The 22,435-nt window shown below is 39.9% G+C and overlaps 5 protein-coding genes and 1 pseudogene across 6 annotated transcripts; 5 read left to right on the top strand and 1 right to left on the bottom strand.

Annotated features, from left to right (window-relative positions):
- Positions 1–1,088: 1,088 nt before the first annotated feature.
- On the top strand, positions 1,089–5,177 carry LOC130696098 (acetyl-coenzyme A synthetase 2-like, mitochondrial). Its single transcript, XM_057519176.2, has 11 exons — positions 1,089–1,392; positions 1,757–1,886; positions 2,267–2,363; positions 2,448–2,647; positions 2,724–2,899; positions 2,961–3,261; positions 3,324–3,463; positions 3,525–3,728; positions 3,782–4,036; positions 4,101–4,283; positions 4,360–5,177. Exons 1-11 carry the CDS (start codon positions 1,291–1,293, stop codon positions 4,528–4,530), a joined length of 1,959 nt encoding a protein of 652 aa, XP_057375159.1. The 5' UTR covers positions 1,089–1,290; the 3' UTR covers positions 4,531–5,177.
- A 145-nt stretch (positions 5,178–5,322) lies between these two features.
- Positions 5,323–6,993, top strand: LOC130695884 (two pore potassium channel protein sup-9-like). Its single transcript, XM_059497312.1, has 3 exons — positions 5,323–5,562; positions 5,634–5,789; positions 5,857–6,993. The coding sequence occupies exons 1-3, from the start codon at positions 5,436–5,438 to the stop codon at positions 6,855–6,857; spliced, it is 1,284 nt and encodes a 427-aa protein (XP_059353295.1). The 5' UTR covers positions 5,323–5,435; the 3' UTR covers positions 6,858–6,993.
- Positions 6,871–8,043, bottom strand: LOC130696108 (flavin reductase (NADPH)-like). The gene is made up of 4 exons (XM_057519187.1): positions 7,892–8,043; positions 7,616–7,780; positions 7,453–7,542; positions 6,871–7,379 (listed from the first exon to the last, which is right to left on the bottom strand). Exons 1-4 carry the CDS (start codon positions 7,974–7,976, stop codon positions 7,081–7,083), a joined length of 639 nt encoding a protein of 212 aa, XP_057375170.1. The 5' UTR covers positions 7,977–8,043; the 3' UTR covers positions 6,871–7,080.
- A 783-nt stretch (positions 8,044–8,826) lies between these two features.
- LOC130696099 (sodium-dependent nutrient amino acid transporter 1-like) lies at positions 8,827–11,967 on the top strand (annotated as a pseudogene).
- A 633-nt stretch (positions 11,968–12,600) lies between these two features.
- Positions 12,601–16,659, top strand: LOC130696097 (sodium-dependent nutrient amino acid transporter 1-like). 2 transcript variants are annotated; one of them, XM_057519174.1, is made up of 18 exons: positions 12,601–12,759; positions 12,950–13,067; positions 13,144–13,283; positions 13,361–13,500; positions 13,570–13,711; positions 13,780–13,902; positions 13,974–14,250; positions 14,308–14,536; positions 14,603–14,722; positions 14,783–14,933; positions 14,990–15,093; positions 15,167–15,353; positions 15,416–15,592; positions 15,652–15,709; positions 15,772–15,813; positions 15,875–16,054; positions 16,122–16,294; positions 16,362–16,659. In XM_057519174.1, exons 5-18 carry the CDS (start codon positions 13,691–13,693, stop codon positions 16,515–16,517), a joined length of 1,998 nt encoding a protein of 665 aa, XP_057375157.1. In that variant the 5' UTR covers positions 12,601–12,759; positions 12,950–13,067; positions 13,144–13,283; positions 13,361–13,500; positions 13,570–13,690; the 3' UTR covers positions 16,518–16,659. The 2 variants fall into 2 exon arrangements, with proteins under 2 accessions (XP_057375157.1, XP_059353294.1); XM_059497311.1 differs by lacking the exons at positions 12,601–12,759; positions 12,950–13,067; positions 13,144–13,283; positions 13,361–13,500 and having other exon boundaries at positions 13,552–13,711.
- A 140-nt stretch (positions 16,660–16,799) lies between these two features.
- LOC130696100 (sodium-dependent nutrient amino acid transporter 1-like) lies at positions 16,800–20,265 on the top strand. The gene is made up of 15 exons (XM_057519178.2): positions 16,800–17,297; positions 17,413–17,529; positions 17,589–17,847; positions 17,908–18,130; positions 18,185–18,304; positions 18,370–18,520; positions 18,583–18,686; positions 18,751–18,937; positions 19,009–19,185; positions 19,269–19,326; positions 19,389–19,430; positions 19,500–19,621; positions 19,687–19,744; positions 19,826–19,920; positions 19,994–20,265. The coding sequence occupies exons 1-15, from the start codon at positions 17,274–17,276 to the stop codon at positions 20,138–20,140; spliced, it is 1,884 nt and encodes a 627-aa protein (XP_057375161.1). The 5' UTR covers positions 16,800–17,273; the 3' UTR covers positions 20,141–20,265.
- The last annotated feature ends 2,170 nt before the right edge of the window (positions 20,266–22,435 follow it).

Here is a 22,435-nt window from a genome sequence, read left to right as displayed (position 1 = left end):
TAAAACATTATTTTAAAATGCTAAAAAAAAAATAAGTTCTAAATCATTACATTTAATCATGAACATGACAAAATCCTACAGTTCTGCAAATCTACGGGTTCTTACTAATCCAAGAAATGTAAATAATTTTAAAGGCAACCAACATTTTCACTGTGAAATCATTAAGGCTCATAAATAGCCAAGACACACAAGAAATATTGGGGATGCCTACATGGCAAGGGAATTATAGTTATCCGACAAGTAGCTTTAACAGGGAGATAGTGTGTTGTGTGTAACCAATAATTATCACACAACACCAAAATGCACACAAAAGGTGTAGCCCTATCAATGCTTACTGATTGAGAAAGCAACAAACTTTAGGGAAATAATGAGTTTATCGAAGAACTGTAGGAATTGTCTGAAATTATTATAATTTTGTTAGATAATAGATAATAGCTAAGGGCTTCTAAATAAAGGTAGAAGGTTCTAGGATATCTTACCTTTTTTTTTCTACAGTTAGGCTTACAGAGAAACAGTAAATTTCAGTTGCCCACATTCCAGTTATTTCCTTTTGAAATGAAATAGATTTTAGGAAAAGAATTTTAAAAACAAAAAATAATACAAACAAGCAGACGCCAAAGGTGAAAAAACATAAAGAATAATAAATATTTTATCGTTTACCTGGCGCGAAATATCACCCCGGTATTAGTTCAACGTGCCTCACCACAACCACTCCATGAGGGAAAACGAACAATAAATAAACACGTGCTTTAAACTATGTGGTAGACGTTGGCGCGCAAACTGAGGTTCGGTTCGTTTTACCGCTTTTTACAACGGCGCCACCTATGTAAGGAACGCAAAACTTGCTTTTTTAGTGTAAACCTAGATTTACGCATTGCCACACAAATTGAGAGCCAATAAATTATATTTTCAGATAATTAAATATTTTTTGAATAAACAACCCTGAAAAATCAACAATTAGCCACTAAGCAGGTAAAATCAATGTCTCTCCATGAGAAATCAATGCCATGTTGTTTACAGCTGCGCCATTCTTCAAAACGATGCTGGAGGTTTGGCTAAATGGAGGGAGCCTACGGCATCTGACAGTTCCCCCAGTAAGCAAAGTTGGTCAGTGTGTGGCTGTGACGTGAAGTGGACTGGTCGACGACTCGGATACTTGAACACTTTCTACTGCTACATGCATAGTGAACATTTCTGTTGCTTTACCTTATCACATTCATAAGTGTACGGAAACCACGACCGTGTAAATTCTCGTTTAGTGAACGACGTGGTTCTCGGTTAAGTATTGCAATGGATTCTCCCACGGCCAGCGTGTTTAGCTTACCTGAGCTCAGAGATGTATTTCCTGGGTGCACCAATTATGAGGAACTGTACAATTTCAGCATCAACGAGGTTTGTTTGCTTTCCTTTTCTACCGTGACCTGTTTTCTCTGGTATAGTCGGGGACGCTTTCGAACAGCCTTGCCTGTATAATCGTTATGTGAAAACCTGAAGGATTTCAGCAAAGTAGTTTAGCTAAAGAATAGAACTAAGAATTTGATGATGTGGTTATAAAGTTTGCATATGTGGCAGTTTTTACCACAAAAATGGAAGAGAAATTAGCGCGTTTAGAAAACCTTGTCGTGGCATTTTGCTCATAGCATTCACTGACTCAATGTTATCATACGGGGCATACTTTTCAGGAAACGTAACTCATCGACGTTGCTTACATTTACTAGTTGCTATTTAAAAAATCTAAAAAATATGACCTTTACAGACGGACGTGTTTTGGGGCACGCTTGCCCGCTTGCGCCTGCGTTGGAGCCGTAATTTCGAACGTGTCTCGGATTGCGATATGGAGACGGGCTTATTTCGATGGTTCATTGGCGGCCAATTGAATGTTTCAGGTAAACAAAATATATTGGGTGGCTTATCCGCCTAATTTTTTTGAAAGGTGAAACTGCAATTAAGTCATAGTTCATACTTGCCATGGGAAAATGTTATTTCTGTACTTGGGAATAAAATACTGATGTTTCGAAAAAAAAAAACCAATAGCAATATAACACGTACTTGTTGCCATGCAATCTATCTGTTAAAGGGTAATTAGAACAATGTGTGTTACGAACGCAAGATACGAATGAAAGATTAAGTATTATTGTGCAAAACACTATAATTTATTAAATTTAATCAGCAACCTCAATCAGTTTCCTGAATCATAAGAGTACAAAATAAGTGTTTTACATTTTAAAAAATACGTATATATATATTTTTTTTTATATCTCAACAGTCAATTGTGTCGATCGACACAAGGAAAAGGATGCCAGCCGTGTGGCGCTTATTTGGGAAAAGGACGAGCCGGGCCAGGAGGAACGCGTCACCTACGGGTTCGATTTCTAATTAGTCTTTTCAACATCAACGTTTAAAGTATCATTTTAATCATATTTATTTTCATTAATGACGTGGTGTAGTGAGTTGTACACGATGATGAACCAAGTGGCCAATGTCCTTAAATCCCGTGGCGTGGTCAAGGGTGACCGCGTAGCAATCTACATGCCAGCCTGTCCACTCGCCGTTGCCTCCATGTTAGCCTGTGCTCGCATTGGTGCCATCCACTCGGTCGTTTTCGCCGGATTCAGTGCGGAAGCGTTGGCGAGTCGCATCATTGATGGTATTGATTCTCGGATTTTTTTTTACATGTCTTTTGTAAAGTTAAACGAATTCGACATTGTTTCTTTTTTCGTTAGCTGAAGCCAAAGTAGTTATTACTGCTGACCAAGGAGTCCGTGGTGGCAAACTGATTGAGTTGAAGAAGACTGTCGTAGCGGCTGTGGCCAATTGCCCGAGCGTCACAGCTATCTTGGTGGGCAAGAGGACGGGTAATCCCGTCATTTCATCTCCTCTTGACGTCGATCTCGACGAGGTTTGTTTTACGTCATCAGTTACATTGGTATACAAGCTAATCTAAAGAAATTCTTTATTAGGCCATGATAAAAGAGAGCGGCGAGTGTGAACCTGCCGTACTTGACAGTGAAGATTTGCTTTTCATGCTATACACGTCTGGCAGCACAGGGAATCCTAAAGGAGTCGCACATACACAAGCTGGCTACCTCCTTTATGCCTCATTGACTCATGAATTAGTATTCGACTGTAACGAAGGTGACATCTTTGGCTGCGTGGCGGACATTGGATGGATTACGGGCCATTCCTATGTCGTGTATGGGCCTTTAGCTAACGGGGTCACCACCGTTTTATTCGAGAGCACACCAACCTACCCCGATCCAGGTCGGTCGATTCGTATTGATCTGTCTACGTTTGACTTTGAAGAAAACTCGTATTTGCTATAGGTCGATACTGGGAAACTGTTCAACGATTAAAAATCAATCAATTTTACACCGCACCGACGGCTATTCGACTGCTGATCAAGCATGGCAATGAACACGTAGAAAAGCATGATCTTAGCTCACTGCGAACTCTCGGCTCAGTGGTATGGTTGCAATTACATTCCCTTAGATAAGGCGACTATAATTAACTGCTTTCTTTTTCAGGGTGAACCGATCAACGTAGAAGCTTGGCACTGGTACAACAAGGTAGTAGGCAAGGAGAAATGCGTCGTAGTGGATACATGGTGGCAAACGGAGACTGGCGGAATTTGTATAAGCCCGAGACCTTCAGGTCCTGGCGCTGAAATTCGTCCTGGCATGCCCATGCGACCAATGTATGGAATTTCACCTGCTATTCTCAGCGAAAAAGTATAACTTTTTTCGACTGACTGTTCAAAATAACATTTTCTAAATTTACTCAGGGCGAGGAACTGCAAGGTAATGACGTTACGGGGGCCTTGTGTTTGAAAAAACCATGGCCAGGCATGGCCCGGACCATCTACGGCACGCACGGCCGCTTCCTGGATACATACTATAGGCCTTTTCGTGGATTCTATTTCACCGGTGACGGTGCCATCCGACACAGCGACGGTTACTACCAAATAACAGGCCGGATGGATGATGTCATCAATGTTAGCGGCCATCGACTCGGCACTGCAGAAGTGGAAAACGCTCTGGTATTCGTATTTGAAATTCCTAGTAGAACATTCCAGACGTATTGAGTATTTTTTCTTTTCCTAGGGCCAACATCCGTCTGTAGCAGAGTCTGCCGTTGTCGGCTACCCACACGATATCAAGGGCGAAGGCATTTACGCGTATGTGATACTTAAGGATGGCTTCGTCGCTGATACCAAAACAGAATCTGAACTAAGAGGAATTGTCAAGCAGAAAATTGCCGCCTATGCCCTTCCGGATGTAATACAAGTAAGATGAAATCCATTATGAATAATTCACAATTTCCTATGTGAATCTCTTACTTTTTTTTTTTTTTGTCCAATAGATCTGTACAGGTTTACCCAAGACACGATCGGGCAAGATTATGCGACGCATTTTACGCAAAGTGGCTGCGGATCAAGCAGAAGATTTGGGAGATATCTCAACATTGGCCGACCCCTCTGTTGTCGAGGATCTTATTGCCCATCATCGAACTCTGATCGCCCAAGGAAAATAGGATAATTGACCATTCGCGATCCCAGCTGAAGCACTAACCTTTAATGTGACCCACTCACCTGACCCATCCGCTAATCATCTTCTGCCGGAATTCTATAAATCACGTGACTGTTGCACTCTTTTTCTCTCTTGCGTCACCTCTTACGGCCTTCTGTTGTTTTTAAATTTGAAAAATCAAAACAAAACGGCTTAATCTTTGAATGTTAATTAACATGTTAATAGAAACTGCAACTAATCCGATCCATCTAAAAAAAAAGAACAAAACGATGACATTGGATTGCGATTTCTCTCTTTCTATTAGTTTTGCAATAGTTGTATGTTGACACCATGAATCACGTAACGGCATTCCAATCCCCCTCATAAGACGTAGATAGGGTACATTGTTTCTTTTGCACACTTAACGCACACCTAACTTAGGATTAGTAAGAAAAACACACATTCCGCCCATGTTTTTGAATTGCGTGTTAACTCTTTTTTAAACTGATTACCATCTGAACGGCTTGGCTACCTTATTTTTTTTCCACTCCTTTTCGCATATCACATATGCATTCTAATCTAACACGGTGTGCTGTTGTAACATTAATTTTTTCCATGTGTGTGTGTGTGTGTGTCTAGGTTCATCCATTAATAATAAAATAACAAAGATGGTGTTTTCCTTTACGAAACGTTTGAAGAAACGTTTAGCTTGGTTATGTTTATTTTTTTAGCCTTCAAGGTTGAAATGATGGCCCAACTCGCGCAAGCGCTAGAAATTTTAGCGTGCGCTTATGGTATTGATCAACCTTGTTGGCACTTTGACGATTGAGAAGCTGCAATGCACCAGTTGGCTTTGTTGTTGGAGCTGGTGGGATTCTTCTCATTGCTGTCTGAAGTGATTTCGTGTGACTGGTTTCGTTGGATTAAACAATGAAGCGCCAAAATGTCCGAACTCTATCGCTGGTTGTATGCACATTTACATATTTGCTAGTGGGAGCAGCGGTTTTCGACGCCCTCGAATCAGACCAAGAGGAGAAACGTCACCAATTTACAGATGGTAGGTGAACTCTTGGTTTGTTTTTTAAATACTGTTTAATGTGAAATGTTGTACCATGTCCTGATTCACAGAAATGAGGAGCTATTTCCTGGATCGGTACAACATCAGCGACCCCGATTACAAACTTATCGAGACAGTTATCCTCGAAAGTAGACCACACAAAGCAGGTCCTCAATGGAAATTCTCTGGAGCTTTCTATTTTTCTGTAGTTGTCGTCGCCTTGATTGGTAATTTAAAACCTGTTTCTCAGACTAGATCATCCCTTCACCCGTTTGTACATTTTTACTAATTCAGGATATGGGCATTCGACACCAGCTACAATAAGCGGAAAAGCATTCTGTATCGCTTACGCCATGATCGGGATTCCATTGGGCATTTTCATGTTCCAAAGTATCGGAGAGCGTTTAAACAAGCTAATTTCCATACTGATCCGAAATATCAAAGCCCTCTGCAAGTTTAAAAAAACGGAAGCTACAGAGATTGACCTTATGGCCGTCACCGGTTTTCTGTCCTCACTTATCCTAATGACAGGAGCGGCCGTCTTCAGTCGTTACGAAGGATGGACGTATCTCGACAGCTTTTACTACTGCTTCGTCACTTTGACGACCATTGGATTCGGTGATTTTGTTGCCCTACAAAACGACCGTGCTCTAGTTAACCGACCCGGCTATGTAGCCTTTTCGCTAGTCTTCATTCTGTTCGGTTTGGCAGTTGTAGCCGGTTGCATGAATTTGCTGGTTTTACGCTTCATGACAATGAATGCCGAGGACATCAAACGAGACGATGCGCTTGATGTAGCCTCATATCGTGGCGGGTTAAGTCTTGACGGCGATACAATCAACTTCACAAATGGGTTCAGTACGGCAAATAAGTTGTCAGCAGCCAGTGAGATTAAAGGACCAGACAGTGCATTCGAATCGGATCAGGTTTCGGTTTGTTCATGTACTGGGTGTTCCTGCTTTGGCAACCGAACGGCAAACTTGTTTGGCTTCAACGATGATAACTTTTCTATCACAAAAGCTAAAGGACGTAAAAACAGTTGGGCGATGCAGATTCATGTTCAGGAAAAGCATCGTATTTGGCGATATCCAAATTGGCGACGACGGAGTTCTTCAATCAACCGCAGTGGAAGTCGTTTATCTTCACGTCTCACGTTTGGAATCGATTCCGTCTGGGGCCAACAGGACACCCGACCTCTTCCACGTCCGAGCAGAAGTCGTGACATCAACGACGTTTACAATAATTTTAAAAGCGAATTTTGTTTTAATGGTAGAGAAAAACGAGCCTCAATTTAATTGAATACTAAAATGAAGGAATAATTGTATAATTCTTATATAATCGAGCGCAAATCAGACGAAATGTACCACAAATCAAATTATCTTTGGTTACTGTTTAGCAGAAGTGAAATAAAGCAATGGCATCTGATTCTTACACTGCAAATTCTGTCTACTGCCTAATAGCTCCCCGCCTGGTGTCATAATGGCTTATACGACACGTGCAATTTTGAGATCATTACTTCTATTGCAAAGTAGGATAAGCCAAACCACACAACTGATGATAGTGTTCAGGTTGGCTCAGGCATTCAACCATAAACTGTCCCAAATCTGATTTGGGGATTTGGCGCCCGGGACTTGAGCCATGATTGACTTTAAATTGGTTGTTGCTACTTGGCTCATCCGCTATGTGCGGAGGTAACACAGCAATCCAATCAAGAGATTCATATTTTGGAGACTGCAATATTTCCAACATTCTTTTGTGGTCAGCATTTATCTCTGCAAACCGTGGAGGTACTCGTTCTGGATCCATGAAGAGGAAAGCTACAGAAGTGAAACACGGTTTTACCAGCTGCCAAGCACAACAAGGTAAATAAAGGTTAGTAAAAATTCTTACATGACATGCAAACTGAAACAGCCTTAACTCCTGTTTCGCACATGGTGTCAAGAATTAGCTTCAGACTATCTGACATTACAGTTGTAAAATCTAGATGATAAAAAGAGAAAGTTACAAAATTCTGCTGTCAGATAAAATGATTTGTAAATCATTAATCACTTACTAAGGTCATTTCGAGTTCCCAGTGTAACTATAACTGCATCTTGACCTTCTAATGCCTTGGCAACATCTTCTTTGATAGTACTGTTCCCGCTGATGACATTGATTTTAGGGGCAACTTCATCTGGTAGTCGACTTAGATCACGAACTAAAGCAGTAACTTTGAGACCTAGAAAAGTATTGTATTGATACAGTTCTTTTGGTCGCATCCAATATGCACACGCGATCAATATGCCTTATCCGATTTAGATAAAAGCCGTTACGCTACCATCAGTTATACCTTTTTTTAGTGCTTGCTCTATGCAGCAAAGTCCTGTTTGTCCCGTGCCACCAAAGATAACTACTTTTTCTATAACTTTGGACATGTTTGGGTTGAAAACGTAGCGTACACACGACGACTTCGAAACTCCTTCTATTTCAAGAGCGGAAACGTAGCGTGAAAAAACCTCGGTTATTGAACGCTGACGTGACAGCTGACGGTGCAAAGTTCGCTTTTAAACCGAAGAATGTTCTGCAAGTTATGTAATGTCCCAGGAAAGTTGCCAGATTCATGGATTCGAAAAAACAAAACAGAAAACATTACAGAATAATTCCTGAAATAGGCTGAAATGTTTATATAGTAATTAGACAACGTAGAAAGCTTACGATTTATTTGGTAAAAATTAGTAGTTAACGATTAAAGCTTTGTTCGATTTTTGGTTTCTTCATTAACTAAAAAAAAAAAACAAAGATCGTCATAGCGTGATATAGCGGCCAAGCCGTCAAAAAGTTAGTAAATCTTTCCTCTGATTTCACAGTTTTTCCCCGTTCAAACAAACGAACTTTTGAATTCTTAAGACCTGAAAATAAACGTCTTATGCGTTACTAATAAATGTCGAACCATCAAAGTGGGGATTTTTGTTATTTGTTTGAGATTAAAAACAGAGATAACTGTCTGTATCCTTGTTGGGAAACCCACATAGTATTTGCCTTGTTTACTAAAATAATTAAAAAAATTTATTTGCGCATCAGCCGATTCCTGCGCAGTCGAATGCCTAAAGTACCTTTGGTATGTGGGAGAATGAGCTCAAAGTTGACTAAATTTCATCACTTGTCTAACTACAAACCAAGGGGAACAAAATCAGGAAAAAACTGATTATTTGTGATAATGGGCCATTTTCAAAACAAATGATGACCATTAGAAAGGTATAAATATTATGGGACTTTGCAAACTGCTGAGCTTTTTGTTAAGGTGTCCAACAGACGGTGAATGTCCTTTTTAAAAAAATGTCCGTGTCATCCGCATTTCCAGATACAACGGTAGAAATTTTAGTTTAACCAAACCATTAACCTAACTAAACTAGCCACTATTTTAGTTAAATTACGCCTCCCTGTTTGGCAGACCTTACCATTGTCTTTCCCAGTTAATCGAATACCTAAATTGAGTACTATCATAACGTATTTGTGTATTAATTTATGATCATTAGGAGAAAGGCCATGTCAATGCAGCATTTGACGATAACAGTAATGGCGATTCAAAGAATACCAGCCAAGATGATGCAAAAAAGGGCGGAAGTCTCGCTTCATCTGATTCATTTGCACACTCGGTATGTTTAAAAAGTCACCTACCTTTAACCATTAATAATTTATGTTTCTACAAAATTTAGGAGAGGGCTTCGCAGAGCCATGATCAACAAAATTGGGATAGTCCAATTGAGTTCCTTTTGTCGTGCATTTCCATGTCCGTAGGTCTTGGCAATATTTGGCGATTTCCCTACGTTGCGTACGAAAATGGTGGCGGTGCCTTTTTAATTCCCTACCTGATTGTGTTAGCCTTCATCGGCCGTCCGCTCTATTTTTTAGAGATGATTCTTGGACAATTTTCGAGTTCTGGTTGTGTCAAAGTCTGGAGCGTTGTGCCCTTTTTTAAAGGTAATTTTTAACATTTTTTAAGATTTAGAAATCAATTAAACTATTCTTAATTATCCAGGAATTGGATATGCTCAAGCATTTGCCTCCTGGTGTGTCGTCACTTATTATTGCGTGCTTATGGCACTGGCGTTCTTCTACCTCTTTGCTTCCTTTCAAGCAGTCCTACCTTGGACGGAATGTGATCCCGAATGGGCAACAGAAAAATGTTATAGCTCCTCCATGACAAATTTATCCATGTTTAATCTGACAAGCGCAAATGTTTCTAGCGCTGAAGAATATTTTTAGTAAATCAAATTCCACTTTTTAGAAAAGTATGTTTACTAATTACAATTTCCTCTTTCAACAGTATTTATGTTTTGAAAAAAAGTCCTGATATGGATTCGGGTCTTGGAGTTCCAGACTGGCGTTTGAGTCTTTGCCTTTTACTTTTGCTGGATTTTAGTATTCGCCACCCTCGTCAAAGGAATGTAAGTAAAAACAATAAAATATAACCACAGAAAATTTTTCATTCTTGTTTTTAAACTCTAGTTCATCATCTGGAAAAGTTGCTTATTTCACAGCTCTATTTCCTTATGTTGTCCTCATCACGCTACTGATTCGTGGTGCCACCTTACCAGGTGCAGGTGATGGCATGTTGTATTTTATTACACCTGTATGGGAAAAAGTCTTGACGCCTGAAGTAAAGCACATTTAAAATTTATCTTTCAAATCTTTGCTACTCAAAGCCAAATAATATTCATATTCGTTCATGTTGATTTATTGCAAAAGGTGTGGTATGCAGCTGTGACTCAGTGCTTCTTCTCGTTATCTGTTGGCTTTGGACCTATCGTCTTCTTTGCGAGTTATAATCCTTTTCGTCATCCGATTTACAGGTAAGTCAATTCAAAAGTGCGTTTGCAAACGGCCAAGTTATCTATCTTCTTGTTCCACACGATAGAGATTCAACAATCATCAGTTTTGCCGACACTGGCACGAGTATATTAGCTGGAGTTACAATTTTTGCTATTCTCGGAAATTTGTCTTACACGTCCGGAAAACCAATCGATGAGGTCGTCAAAAGCGGAACAGGGTTAGCATTTGTTTCCTATCCTGAAGCCATTTCAAAATTTGATTTTGCCCCTCAGGTAAGGAAACCTCTTCGTTGTATAGACTTTTCAAGTGATTTCTGTAACCAAGAAAAAAACGCACAGTTTTTCTCTGTGCTTTTTTTCCTTATGCTTATCACGTTGGCAGTCGGAAGCGCTGCTGGATTGGCTGGATGCCCCATTTCATTGATGTGCGACGTTTTGCCTCATGTTCCACGTTGGATTGTTACTGCAGCTGTTTGTGCAGTCAGTTTCCTTATCGGGCTTGTTTATGTAACGCCAGCTGGCCAGTATATTCTGGATTTAGTCGATTATTTCGGCGGTGGATTTGTTATTTATTGTGAGTCATAAGTATTTAGATGTTTGTGGAAGCCTGGCTATAATAACCATTTATTGTTGCAGTTGTCGTTGTCTCTACTGTAGCTGCAATTTTCTGGATTTACGGTAAACCACATTTTGATTGAATACGTAACAGAGTATGATAACCTTTTTCATGGTGTTGTCAACGTTGATAGGTTTGGAACAGTTTGCCAAAGACATTCGTTTCATGCTTGGCTTCGGTTTGGGCATTTATTGGAAGTTCACCTGGAGCATTTTCATTGCTGTCGCACTTTTGGTTATTTTCGTCTATGCCATGATCGTTTTCGAGCCTTTAAAGACAGATAACGGGGAGTACTATCCTCCTGCAGCCATGGGTAAGACTTGTCAAGCGTTTCGATATTTTCGAGTGAGAAGATAACATTATCGATGCACTAAAAAAATAGCAGCGGGATGGACGATTGCGGTTTTTGCTATCATGCAAATCCCTGGGTGGGGAGCATACGTCGTGTATAAACAAAAGTTCGGCACTTTTGCGGAGGTACACTTTAATCTTATCTTACATTTTTTTTTCTCTCTGAGAATTTTTTTATTGGGAAACATATTTTGTGTTTGTTTTTTTCTCAGAGGTTTAAGAAAAGTTTTCGTCCTTCAAACAAATGGGGACCCAAAGATCCGAAAATTAAAGAAGAATGGCAAGCGTACAATGCTCAAACTGTTCGCTTTAGCTGGATACCGAATCTTAAATGGATCTCAAGAAGAACACGAGCTCGGGCAGCTGACATCGAATTGTCGGTATGATTGCTGTCATATGTGATGTTAGCCCACTTTCCAAGTTTACTTATTTTATTGTCTTTTTTTTTTTGCAGCCTGATGGTCGATCGAACGAGTAAATAAGTCCAGTTCTTTTGTTAATTGAAAATTTGGATCATTTAAAATCCTCTTAATTAAAAGTTCACCTTTGATTTGCATATTGACTTTTATATGAATGAAAAAAATACACTTTTTAATATAATTATGCATATTAACGACGTAGACGAGTCTTTTTAAGGGGAACAAGAAACGACTAGAAAATTATGGTAATAATTTCGCATGACAACGTGATGTTTTTCGATATTCAAAGTAGTTTTGACATGTTTTGCAGAAATGAGAAAATTATTTAAATTTTTAATCCTTTTCTGTTCTTTCGTTTCTTCGAATGATCTTTAGAAAATGGCTTATTTACATATTTTTTAGGTCACCTTAACACATGTGGACCTTTCCATACCTTCTTCTCGATTTGTATATTAACTTTTGTTTCAATGCAAAAAAAAAACACTTTCATATTTATGCATATTAACAACGTAGATATGTCTTTTTAAGGGAACCAGAAACAACTACAAAATTATGCTAATAATTTTGCTCGAAAACAACTTGACGTTTCTCGATATTCAAAGTACTTGTTGTTTGGCAATTCTGAGAAAATTATTCAAATTTTCACTAATCCTTTTTAGTGGTTGTTGATGTTTATCGAATCACATTTAGTAAATTGCCTATTCATATATTTTTAGGGGTCACCTTGACACATGTCGACCTTTCCATACCTCTCTTTTCTTCCATTGGTTTCCTTACCCAGCCTCTCCCTATACTTCTTTCATTCTCTAATGCTATTTTCCATTTCAGTGTTGAAGGAACGTTCAGACCGAGTACAACTTTTTCAAAGCTCATTTTGTGATAGATTCGTATATGTTGTTCAACATTATGAAAGACTAGTCTGGTAAATAGCTGCTTGACGAAATTGATTACAGAATATTACCATGAACAGAGATAGGCCCACTTGTTGTCTTGGAATGAGGTAATTAAAAATGTTTAAGTAGATACTGACCATCATGTAATTTTACACAATATTCAGTTACATACAATGTTGAAATGTTGATTTTAATGGTGTGTTGATACTGGGGATTTCAAGATCTGCTTGGGATCCTCGTTAGTTCAAAGCTGCGGACATGTGCTTTGTTTAATGTCTGCTCTGTTTTTTGTTTTAGTTATGTTTTACCACTATATAGGATGAATGTAGACAACATTTGGGATATAGGATGACATCGTCAATCCTATAGGATCATCTTCCGATGCAGATTTTACGATTAGGTTTCCACCGACATGGTACGTGAAATTACTCGCTTTCAAACCGTTTAACGTTTACTATTCTGCGTTTGTGTTACCATTCCAACTCTTCTAGCACTTATTTTAGGAATGAAGTCAAACAACGGGTTTATCTGCTGAAATATAGACGACAGCAAAGACGACGCTTGGATTAACGTGGGAATACTGCAGTTGTCCGACAGGGTCAATGGCGTAGATTAGGATGTGCAATAAAAGGTTATATAGTAGATTCTTGCGGTTTCGTTGTAGATAATTCATTAATTGTTCTGTACTTTATTGTGGTATTGCTTTAGCACTGGGCGAGATATTTGTCACATTTTATGGTGGGATATGGTGACACACAGCGACCGCCTGTTGCAGGATATTTACATCATAAAAAGTATAACGCATACTTCACCTTGCCCCGTGAATTCTTTGTGCTTACACGGACAAGGTAAAACCTATCTTTAGTATATCTAAGTAAAAACGATATAGTTACAATTTTCTTAAATTTCTCGCCCAGTTGCTATATGATATTTGTTTGAATCGGACTTCGTTCAAAATTTCCGCTACCTGTACATAGCAGCAACAAACTGTGACCGGATTGGGGTAATTGAAACCACGCTGGTAAAGCGAACATCACCATGTCGCTCTCTTCTAAATCGGTTTGGTTCTTTTTCGCTGCATATTCTAACGAGATAATTTACATACATTTATGAAATTTTTCATTCAGGCTGGGTACACTAATGGCGCCTTTGAATGTCCTGTCGACGAGGAGAAAAACAGCCAACATTTGGAAAGCAAACGCCATTCAAATTCTACTGATACCAGCACATCAGTGGGATCCGGTGTCCCAGTAAATAATTAATAAAGTTTATTGATTGTTTAAAATTGGCAGGGCTATCTGAAATCTTCTTATTCCAATAGAATGTTTTGGACACTGAGAGTGATCAGCAACCGCAACGAGAAAACTGGGAAAGTCCAGCTGAGTTTCTCTTGTCATGCATATCAATGTCTGTTGGTTTGGGGAATATTTGGCGATTCCCTTACGTCGCGTATGCAAATGGAGGTGGAGCTTTTCTTATACCCTATCTCATCGTGTTGTTCTTCATCGGACGTCCACTCTACTTTCTCGAAATGATTCTGGGACAATTTTCAAGTGCGGGTTCAGTCAAAGTATGGGAAGTTGTTCCTATTGTAAAAGGTAATTTCCCTAATTTGTTCAATACTCTCCGTCTATCGTACTAAAGCATTCGTTTAGGTATTGGATATGGGCAAGCGTTAGCAACTTGGTACGTCGTTACGTATTATTGCGTCCTAATGGCGATGGCGTTCTTTTACCTGTTCTCTTCGTTCCAAGCAGTCCTACCTTGGACTGTTTGCAAGCCGGAATGGACCACGAATGAAACCGATTGTTATAGTAGTAGTGATAATTTGACTGCATTGAACATAACAAACACGTCAAAATCAAGTGCTGAACTGTTCTTTTAGTAAGTTATATTTGTTATCGAGAAGTTTACAAATTTTCGTAACGCGTTGTTTTTTTCTTAATGCAGTAAAGATGTGTTGAAACTTGCGGAAAATTTCGACGATGGATTGGGACCTCCAGAATGGCGGTTGAGTCTCTGTCTTCTACTTTGTTGGATACTGATTTTCGCTACCCTCGCCAAAGGAGTGTAGGCTCTTTTAAAATAAAATTGATTTGTTATGTGTTGTAATCACGTCACATCGAAAAGGTCTGCATCGGGAAAAGTGGCTTACTTCACTGCACTCTTCCCGTACGCGGTATTAATCACTCTGTTGGTCAGAGGTGTAACACTACCTGGAGCAAGTGAAGGGATTCTGTATTTCGTCACTCCTCAGTGGGAAAAAATTGCAACAGCTGAGGTAGTATGGTTAATTGAAAGCTAAATGTCCGTAATCATGTCGATCAATCGAAACAGGTATGGTACGCAGCTGTGACGCAATGTTTTTTCTCCTTGTCGGTGGGTTTCGGTCCCATCATCACCTTTTCTAGCTACAACCCATTCCGTCATCCAATTTACAGGTATGTCGTATCAACGGAAATGTTGTTTTTTATGCAATTTGCTTATCCATTTTTATTTTCTGTTTGTGAAAAGGGATTCGACGATCGTCAGCTTGGCTGACACGGGAACTAGCATCTTAGCTGGAATAACAATCTTTTCGATTTTGGGCAATTTGGCTTACGAATCGGGCAAACCTATCGAATCAGTCGTACAAGGAGGGACAGGTTTAGCGTTCATTTCCTATCCAGAAGCTATTTCCAAATTCGATGCTGTCCCACAGGTATCGTTAGGTATTTTTTTTTACCCTACCATCGCATTAATTTTCTTCTCTTCAAAATTAAGTTGTTCGCTGTTCTTTTCTTCCTGATGCTTATCACGCTGGCCATCGGGAGTGCTGCGGGATTGACAAGCTGCGTCATCACCATCCTCTGTGACGATTTTCCATCCGTTAAACGTTGGATCATTACCGCTATCATTTCTGTTATCAGTTTCTTCATCGGGTTAATCTACATAACACCTGTTAGTAATCAGTTCTTTCGTTTACCAGCACACTTCTTGTACTTAGTGATAAATTATAGGCAGGTCCTTACGTCCTGGATCTTGTGGATTATTTTGGAGGGGGTTTCATCATTTACGGTAAAATGCTGGACCGATAAGTTTTGTTTGTAATGGAATTATCATGATTGTTCTTTGTTTAGTTCTCGTCATTGTTCAAACTATTGCTGTTTGTTGGATTTACGGTACGTTTTTGACGAGCTTTAAAACTCTGGGTTTGTATCTAACCTTGATGATATCTTTTAGGGCTGCACAAAATCTTGAGGGATGCACGGTTCATGTTGAACTTAGGTTTGGGCATTTATTGGAAGTATACCTGGTGCATTTTCATCCCGATTGCTCTGGTGGTCATCTTCATCTATGCGATGGTCAGTTATGTGCCGATGAAGACGGGTGACGGGCAAGATTATCCATCCGGAGTTTCAGGTATATTTAGCAGTGCGCTTCTAATGCATAACAAATATCATATCTTTTTCGTTAACTTAAATATTAGCCATCGGTTGGATTCTTGCTGCAGTTGCGATTTTGCAAATTCCTTGCTGGGGTATTTACGTAGTATATAAGCAGAGATCCACGCTTATGGATGCACAATTGCTCGGATTCAGCAACATAACTAGCTATTCACAATGGGGATTATTGGCAAATAGGAGAAAGTATATTACTGATGTAAGCTTCCTGTGACAGATTAAGACTGGTGTTACTTGTTAAATGTACATTTCATATTGTGCCACAGAAATTCCGGATTAGTTTGCGCGCATCTCCAGAATGGGGTCCTAAAGATCCAGAACTTAAACGCAGCTGGGTAGAATACTGTAAAATCCCGAAACCCTTCAGCTGGAAGCTTTTCTTGCCACACCCGAAAATTCCCGTGTGGATGAAGAAGCGATAAACATCGATAACAAAGACATAGCTTTTCAAAACCAAAGATTCTTTCAACAAGTATTTGTTTTAGATTTCAATTTCTGCTACAACTAATCAAATCTTCTTATGGGCATTTGCACAATTGAGTGCAATAAATAATTTTGATTTTATTACTTCATAACAGTCGCTTTTAACTGATTGGATCTGCGAATCATTCGCATACTCCAAGACCCTTTCTTCCTGATTGTGGATAACGGATCCTGGTAGAGATGGCGTAGATGTTTTATAAGCTTCAACGGTCGTTGAGGCTAGCGGTCTAAAGGTTTGTACTACGTCGAAAGGTATGCAGAGAATAGTATTGGGTATGGTATAATGTCGCGAGATAAAACGTTAATGGCACTGGATAGTGTGTGTTATGGATTGGGTCACCTTGTCTTTAGTTGAGGTAAACCTTAGACACACAATTTACAACCAAAGTTTTATGTTAACAGACGTTTGAATTCAGTTCCGTAAGCCTTTTTAAGCATTTGAGAAGGGTAGTAAATTATTCTTCTTGAACACGATCTACGTGTAACGAAAATACCGATTGGAGTAAGATCAGTTTATCTCGTATTTTTTTCTCGCGTCAATGCGTGTAAGTTTTGACGTAACAAATGCTATAAATGGGAGCGCTATTTCAAAGTTTTACCCACTCGTTATACGGTTTCGTCATAACGAATCAACAAATACTTAACATTTTCGAGTTATTTACAGGAGTGAGACAAGTTGCTGTCAGCAAATCGACATGTCTACCAAAAGTTCCCGCTCGGTAAATTCATTGACAAGTTTAATATTTATATTAAAGCATTAAACATACTGCTTGTTTAATGTAGTAGTTCGCTTAAACTAAATGCTGCTTTTAATTTTTCAAAATTCATTTATAGTCGGAGAAAGGTGCTGAGTATCTTAATTATGCCTTTGACGAAGTATCATACGGCGATAGCAAGTCTCCAAATGAAACAACAGTTGCGGATAATTCTAATCCATCGATCATAATACAGGTTAGTTTTAATCTGGAGCTTTAAAAATACTTCGTTTAACGAATTTCTCGATTACCTAGGCAGAAACGAATGATCAACGAGAGAATTGGGATAGCCCAGTAGAGTTTCTTCTATCTTGTATTTCAATGTCTGTTGGATTGGGTAACATATGGAGGTTTCCGTTCGTGGCTTACGAGAATGGTGGAGGTGCCTTTTTGGTCCCTTACCTAATAGTACTGGCTTTCATTGGACGACCGCTCTATTTTCTAGAGATGGTCTTGGGACAGTTTTCCAGTTCAGGATCTGTTAAAATTTGGGATTGCGTTCCGATTGCTAAAGGTATCACAACACTTACGTATTGCATAAACTCTATACAGGAAAACAAATATTTAATTGAAGGTATCGGATATGGGCAAGCGCTGGCTACCTGGTGTGTCGTCACATACTACTGCGTCCTGATGGCGCTGTCCTTCTTCTACCTCTTTGCGTCATTTCAAGCCGTGTTGCCCTGGACGGAATGTGACCCAGAATGGGCCACTGAGAATTGCTACAGTACCACAGCTAATCTATCGGGTTACAACCTAACGAGCGAGAATGTATCTAGTGCAGAAGAATATTTCAAGTAAGATTTAAGAGTTTGGTAGTTTGCGATTCACATTAACCAAATCTATTTCAGGATTTATGTGTTGAAGAAGATTCCAAATATGGATTCTGGTTTGGGTGTTCCTGATTGGCGTCTAACTCTCTGTCTTTTACTTTGCTGGAGTTTGGTATTTGCAATGCTAGCTAAAGGAGTGTAGGTGTTTAAAAAAAATACTTCTTAATGCTTTGGTCGTGTAATCATGTATTTTGTTTTCAAAGTTCTTCATCAGGAAAGGTCGCCTACTTTACGGCTATCTTCCCTTACGTTGTGCTTATCACGCTGCTAATAAGAGGATGCACTTTACCTGGGGCAGGCGATGGTATCTTATACTTTATCACACCTGATTGGGAAAAAGTCTTGACACCAGATGTACTTCTTTATTTATTTTAAATTTTGATAGCTTGAAGTAACTCAACAGTTTGGTGTTGCAGGTGTGGTATGCAGCGGTAACTCAATGCTTCTTCTCTTTGTCTGTGGGTTTCGGACCAATTTCTACATTTGCGAGCTACAACCCATTCCGCCATCCAATTTATAGGTATTGTTATAGTTTCATTAGCATTAGTCAAATTTACCTAACGCTGCATTATTGCGTTTAAAAGGGATTCAACAATAGTTAGTCTCGCTGACACTTTTACGAGTATTCTAGCTGGAGTTACGATTTTCGCAATTCTCGGTAATTTATCTTATGAAACAAATCAACCTATTGAGAATGTCGTCGAAGGAGGTACTGGATTAGCGTTCATATCCTACCCGGAGGCTATCTCGAAATTTGAATCTGTACCCCAGGTATGCATATTTATACGGCTTTTACTTAACTTGTTAATATGATTATTGTTTTGCTTGCTCCAATCCTTCAGTTGTTTTCCGTGCTCTTTTTCTTAATGCTCATAACACTGGCTATTGGTAGCGCCGCTGGACTTGCTGGATGCATTATTACTATCCTCTGTGACGATTTGCCACATATTCCACGTTGGATTATTACCGCAGTCGTTTGCGCGGCCAGTTTCCTTATTGGACTTGTCTACGTTACACCGGTAAAACACCTTAATTCAGTGCACCAATCTCGATTGGTATAATTGGTTTGCAATCTTTTAATATCAACTATGTGTTTGTCTAGGGAGGCCAGTATATTTTAGATCTGGTGGATTACTTCGGTGGTGGATTCATCATTTATGGTACGCATTAATTTTAACGGCAATTGTGATAATATGGTGTTTGAATGTTTTCCGTTTACTAGTCATGGTGATTGCCGAAACCATTGCTGTATGTTGGGTCTATGGTACGTATTTACTAAATATCACTAGTCCCATATGTTTGATCGTCTTTATTTTTTAAATAAATTTTACAGGTCTTGAGCAAATCGTTAAAGATATACGTTTCATGTTGGATTTTGGTCTGGGAATTTATTGGAAATTAACTTGGTGCATTTTCATTCCCATTGCGCTTGCGGTCATTTTCATTTATGCAATGGTATGGCGGTATTTTAATGCAAATTCATGTAGTGTTTATTTAATTAACATCTAAAATGAACATAGGTTGTCTATGAACCGTTAAAAACGGATGATGGGGAACCGTACCCTCCTTCAGCCAACGGTGGGTTATTCAAAATTTTGATTTTGCTAACTTAATCAACTTGAACGGAATTTACGTTATCGCTCTTTTTGATAATTAAAGCCGCTGGATGGCTAGTGGCTGCCATTGCTATTCTCCAGCTTCCAATCTGGGGTGCTTATGTCGTTCACAAACAAAGTGGAGCAACTTGGATTCAGGTCAGAAACATCACCTGTTGTTTCATTATAAATTTCTTGACTAATATTTTTTTTTATCTGTGTGTTTATGCAGAGGTTTAAAACCAGTCTTCTGCCGGCAGAAGAATGGGGACCAAAAGACTCTGAAACCAAGCAGTTTTGGTTAAACTACAACAAGCAGTATGTGCGCTTCAGTTGGATTCCCAATCCAAAGTGGCTTAGCAACTGTAAAGCACGTTGAAGTGTTTGTATGATAGAAGCTCTTGTTAATTTACTTCACACATAATGCTAGTGCTCAAAACTATAGCGTTTAAACCACTTGTTAATAGCGTTGAATTATAGAGATGAAGTATCAAATGGATAATGTGGTAGTAAAAAGATTTCAGTTTAGTATGATAAAAAATTATCTATTAACATTTCTATGTACATTGTTTGAATTTTGAAAGAAATAAACAAATCACAAAAGATAACAGAACAAATTTCAACATTATGAAATGTTATTTGGTAATTTTCAGGAATTTTGGTGTGAATAAATAATCATTTTATCTGTCTGGGAAAACATTCAATCCAAAAGATGAACCAAACTTGCAATGTTTGTTGATCAACTCTTGAAAAGAAGAATATGAGGGGTAGGCTAGATCAGCTAACTTTGGCCAAACTGATAGCTCGTAAAGTAAATCCAAAGGATCCGCCACATCTGAACATTTCGGCGGCGCAGATAGCTTGCAATTGATAGAATTTAAACACCGGGTCACACCTGTAACCCTTAGGGTAGCGTCTATCTCGTCAACGAATATATCCAGCTCGCAAAGTAGAGAATCCAAAGGATGAATCTCACCCGCAACCTCCAGGGCAGTCTCCATCTGGCAAAGGAGTAAATCCAAAGAATGGACCACATCCGCACCCTCCAACAAAGCAGTTAGCTCGTGGACAGCGCAATCCAAAGGACAGGTTACATCCGCAACCTCAATTGCAGCCTCCAACTCGCAAAGCAAAGAATCCAAAGGATGAATCTCATCCGCAACCTCCAATGCAGCCTCCAGCTCGCAAAGCAAAGAATCCGAAGGATGAATCTCATCCGCAACCTCCAGTGCAGCCTCCAGCTCGCAAAGAAGTAAATCCAAAGAATGGACCACATCCGCACTCTCCAGCGAAGCATGTAGCTCGTGAACAGCGCAATCCAACGGACGGGTCACATCCGCAACCTCAAATGCAGCCTCCAGCTCGCAAAGCAAAGAATCCAAAGGATGAATCTCATCCGCAACCTTCAATGCAGCATCCATCTCGCAAAGAAGTAAATCCAAAGAATGGACCACATCCGCACCCTCCAACGAAGCTTGTAGCTCGTGGACAGCGCAATCCAAAGGACGGGTCTCATCCGCAACCTTCAATGCATCATCCATCTCGCAAAGTAGTAAATCCAAAGAATGGACCACATCCGCACCCTCCGACGAAGCATGTAGCTCGTGGACAGCGCAATCCAATGGACGGGTCACATCCACAGCTCCAAATGCAGCCTCCAGCTCGCAAAGAAGAAAATCCAAAGGATGGACCACATCCGCACGCTCCAACGAAGCAGGTAGCTCGTGGACAGCGCAATCCAATGGACGGGTCACATCCGCAACTCCAAATGCAGCCTCCAGCTCACAAAGAAGTAAATCCAAAGAATGGACCACATCCGCACCCTCCGAGGAAGCATGTAGCTCGTGGACAGCGCAATCCAAAGGACGGGTCTCATCCGCAACCTTCAGTGCAGCCTCCAGCTCGCAAAGAAGTAGATCCAAAGAATGGACCACATCCGCCCTCTCCAACGAAACAGATAATTCGTGGACAGAGCAATCCAAAGGATGGGTCACATCCGCAACCTTCAGTGCAGCCTCTAGCTCGCAAAGAAGTAAATCCAAGGCATGGACCACATCCGCCCTCTCCAACGAAGCAGATAGTTCGTGGACAGAGCAATCCAATGGACGGGTCACATCCGCAATCTTCGGCCAATCCTCAAGCTGACGAAGAAGTACGTTGACGAGATGGACTTCGTCCGCAATCTTCGTTGAAGCAGCAAGCTCACAAAGCAGTGAATCCAACGAGCGGGTGACATAAGCAACCTCTGTTCCTGGAAGAAGCTCACGAAGAAGTAAATCCAAAGGATCTACCCCTCCATCAACAACTTTGCAATGAACAAGAGACTGGGGAAGAGTCGAAGGACGTGGAACAATCGGAGGTTGTGCGATCGAAACTGAGGTTTCTCCAGAATATCTGTAGCACACGATTGCTGCTTCCACGTTTGCCTGCTCGATAAAACTGTAACTGCCTGTAGAGAAGAGAAGACGTCGAAAGATCATTGTCAGAAAACCCATCTTCGTTTAAAAGGAATAACTTCGATGAACGTAAGTCACTCGTTAAAAATTTCAAAAGGGTAAAAGTTCATGGAACGTAGCAAAATGACTCGTTGAAAACTGCACAAGAGATACACTCAAAGAGGTAATGGAGGTAACGGTTTTCAAAACTGTTGAGGAATCGGCTGATGCACGTTCTT

This window comes from Daphnia carinata, chromosome 10 (assembly GCF_022539665.2).
Source record: "Daphnia carinata strain CSIRO-1 chromosome 10, CSIRO_AGI_Dcar_HiC_V3, whole genome shotgun sequence".
In the NCBI taxonomy this organism is placed as follows: domain Eukaryota; kingdom Metazoa; phylum Arthropoda; class Branchiopoda; order Diplostraca; family Daphniidae; genus Daphnia; species Daphnia carinata.
Note: the sequence above shows the minus strand (reverse complement) of the source record. Positions and strands in the feature narration are given on the sequence as shown.

Bases quoted from the DNA above. Each gene is read 5' to 3' on its own strand.
- LOC130696098 (XM_057519176.2), top strand. From the start codon at position 1,291: ATGGATTCTCCCACGGCCAGCGTGTTTAGCTTACCTGAGCTCAGAGAT. The intron at 1,393-1,756 runs GTTTGTTTGCTT...TGACCTTTACAG, and splicing joins ACAATTTCAGCATCAACGAG to ACGGACGTGTTTTGGGGCAC. The intron at 2,648-2,723 runs GTATTGATTCTC...TTTTTTCGTTAG, and splicing joins GGCGAGTCGCATCATTGATG to CTGAAGCCAAAGTAGTTATT.
- LOC130695884 (XM_059497312.1), top strand. From the start codon at position 5,436: ATGAAGCGCCAAAATGTCCGAACTCTATCGCTGGTTGTATGCACATTT. The intron at 5,563-5,633 runs GTAGGTGAACTC...CCTGATTCACAG, and splicing joins ACGTCACCAATTTACAGATG to AAATGAGGAGCTATTTCCTG. The intron at 5,790-5,856 runs GTAATTTAAAAC...TTACTAATTCAG, and splicing joins AGTTGTCGTCGCCTTGATTG to GATATGGGCATTCGACACCA.
- LOC130696108 (XM_057519187.1), bottom strand. From the start codon at position 7,976: ATGTCCAAAGTTATAGAAAAAGTAGTTATCTTTGGTGGCACGGGACAA. The intron at 7,781-7,891 runs GTATAACTGATG...ATACTTTTCTAG, and splicing joins AGAGCAAGCACTAAAAAAAG to GTCTCAAAGTTACTGCTTTA. The intron at 7,380-7,452 runs GTAAGAATTTTT...TCACTTCTGTAG, and splicing joins TGTTTCAGTTTGCATGTCAT to CTTTCCTCTTCATGGATCCA.
- LOC130696097 (XM_057519174.1), top strand. From the start codon at position 13,691: ATGTCGCTCTCTTCTAAATCG. The intron at 13,712-13,779 runs GTTTGGTTCTTT...TTTTTCATTCAG, and splicing joins TGTCGCTCTCTTCTAAATCG to GCTGGGTACACTAATGGCGC. The intron at 15,814-15,874 runs GTACGTTTTTGA...GATATCTTTTAG, and splicing joins TGCTGTTTGTTGGATTTACG to GGCTGCACAAAATCTTGAGG.
- LOC130696100 (XM_057519178.2), top strand. From the start codon at position 17,274: ATGTCTACCAAAAGTTCCCGCTCG. The intron at 18,305-18,369 runs GTAGGTGTTTAA...TTGTTTTCAAAG, and splicing joins GCAATGCTAGCTAAAGGAGT to TTCTTCATCAGGAAAGGTCG. The intron at 19,745-19,825 runs GTGGGTTATTCA...TGATAATTAAAG, and splicing joins GTACCCTCCTTCAGCCAACG to CCGCTGGATGGCTAGTGGCT.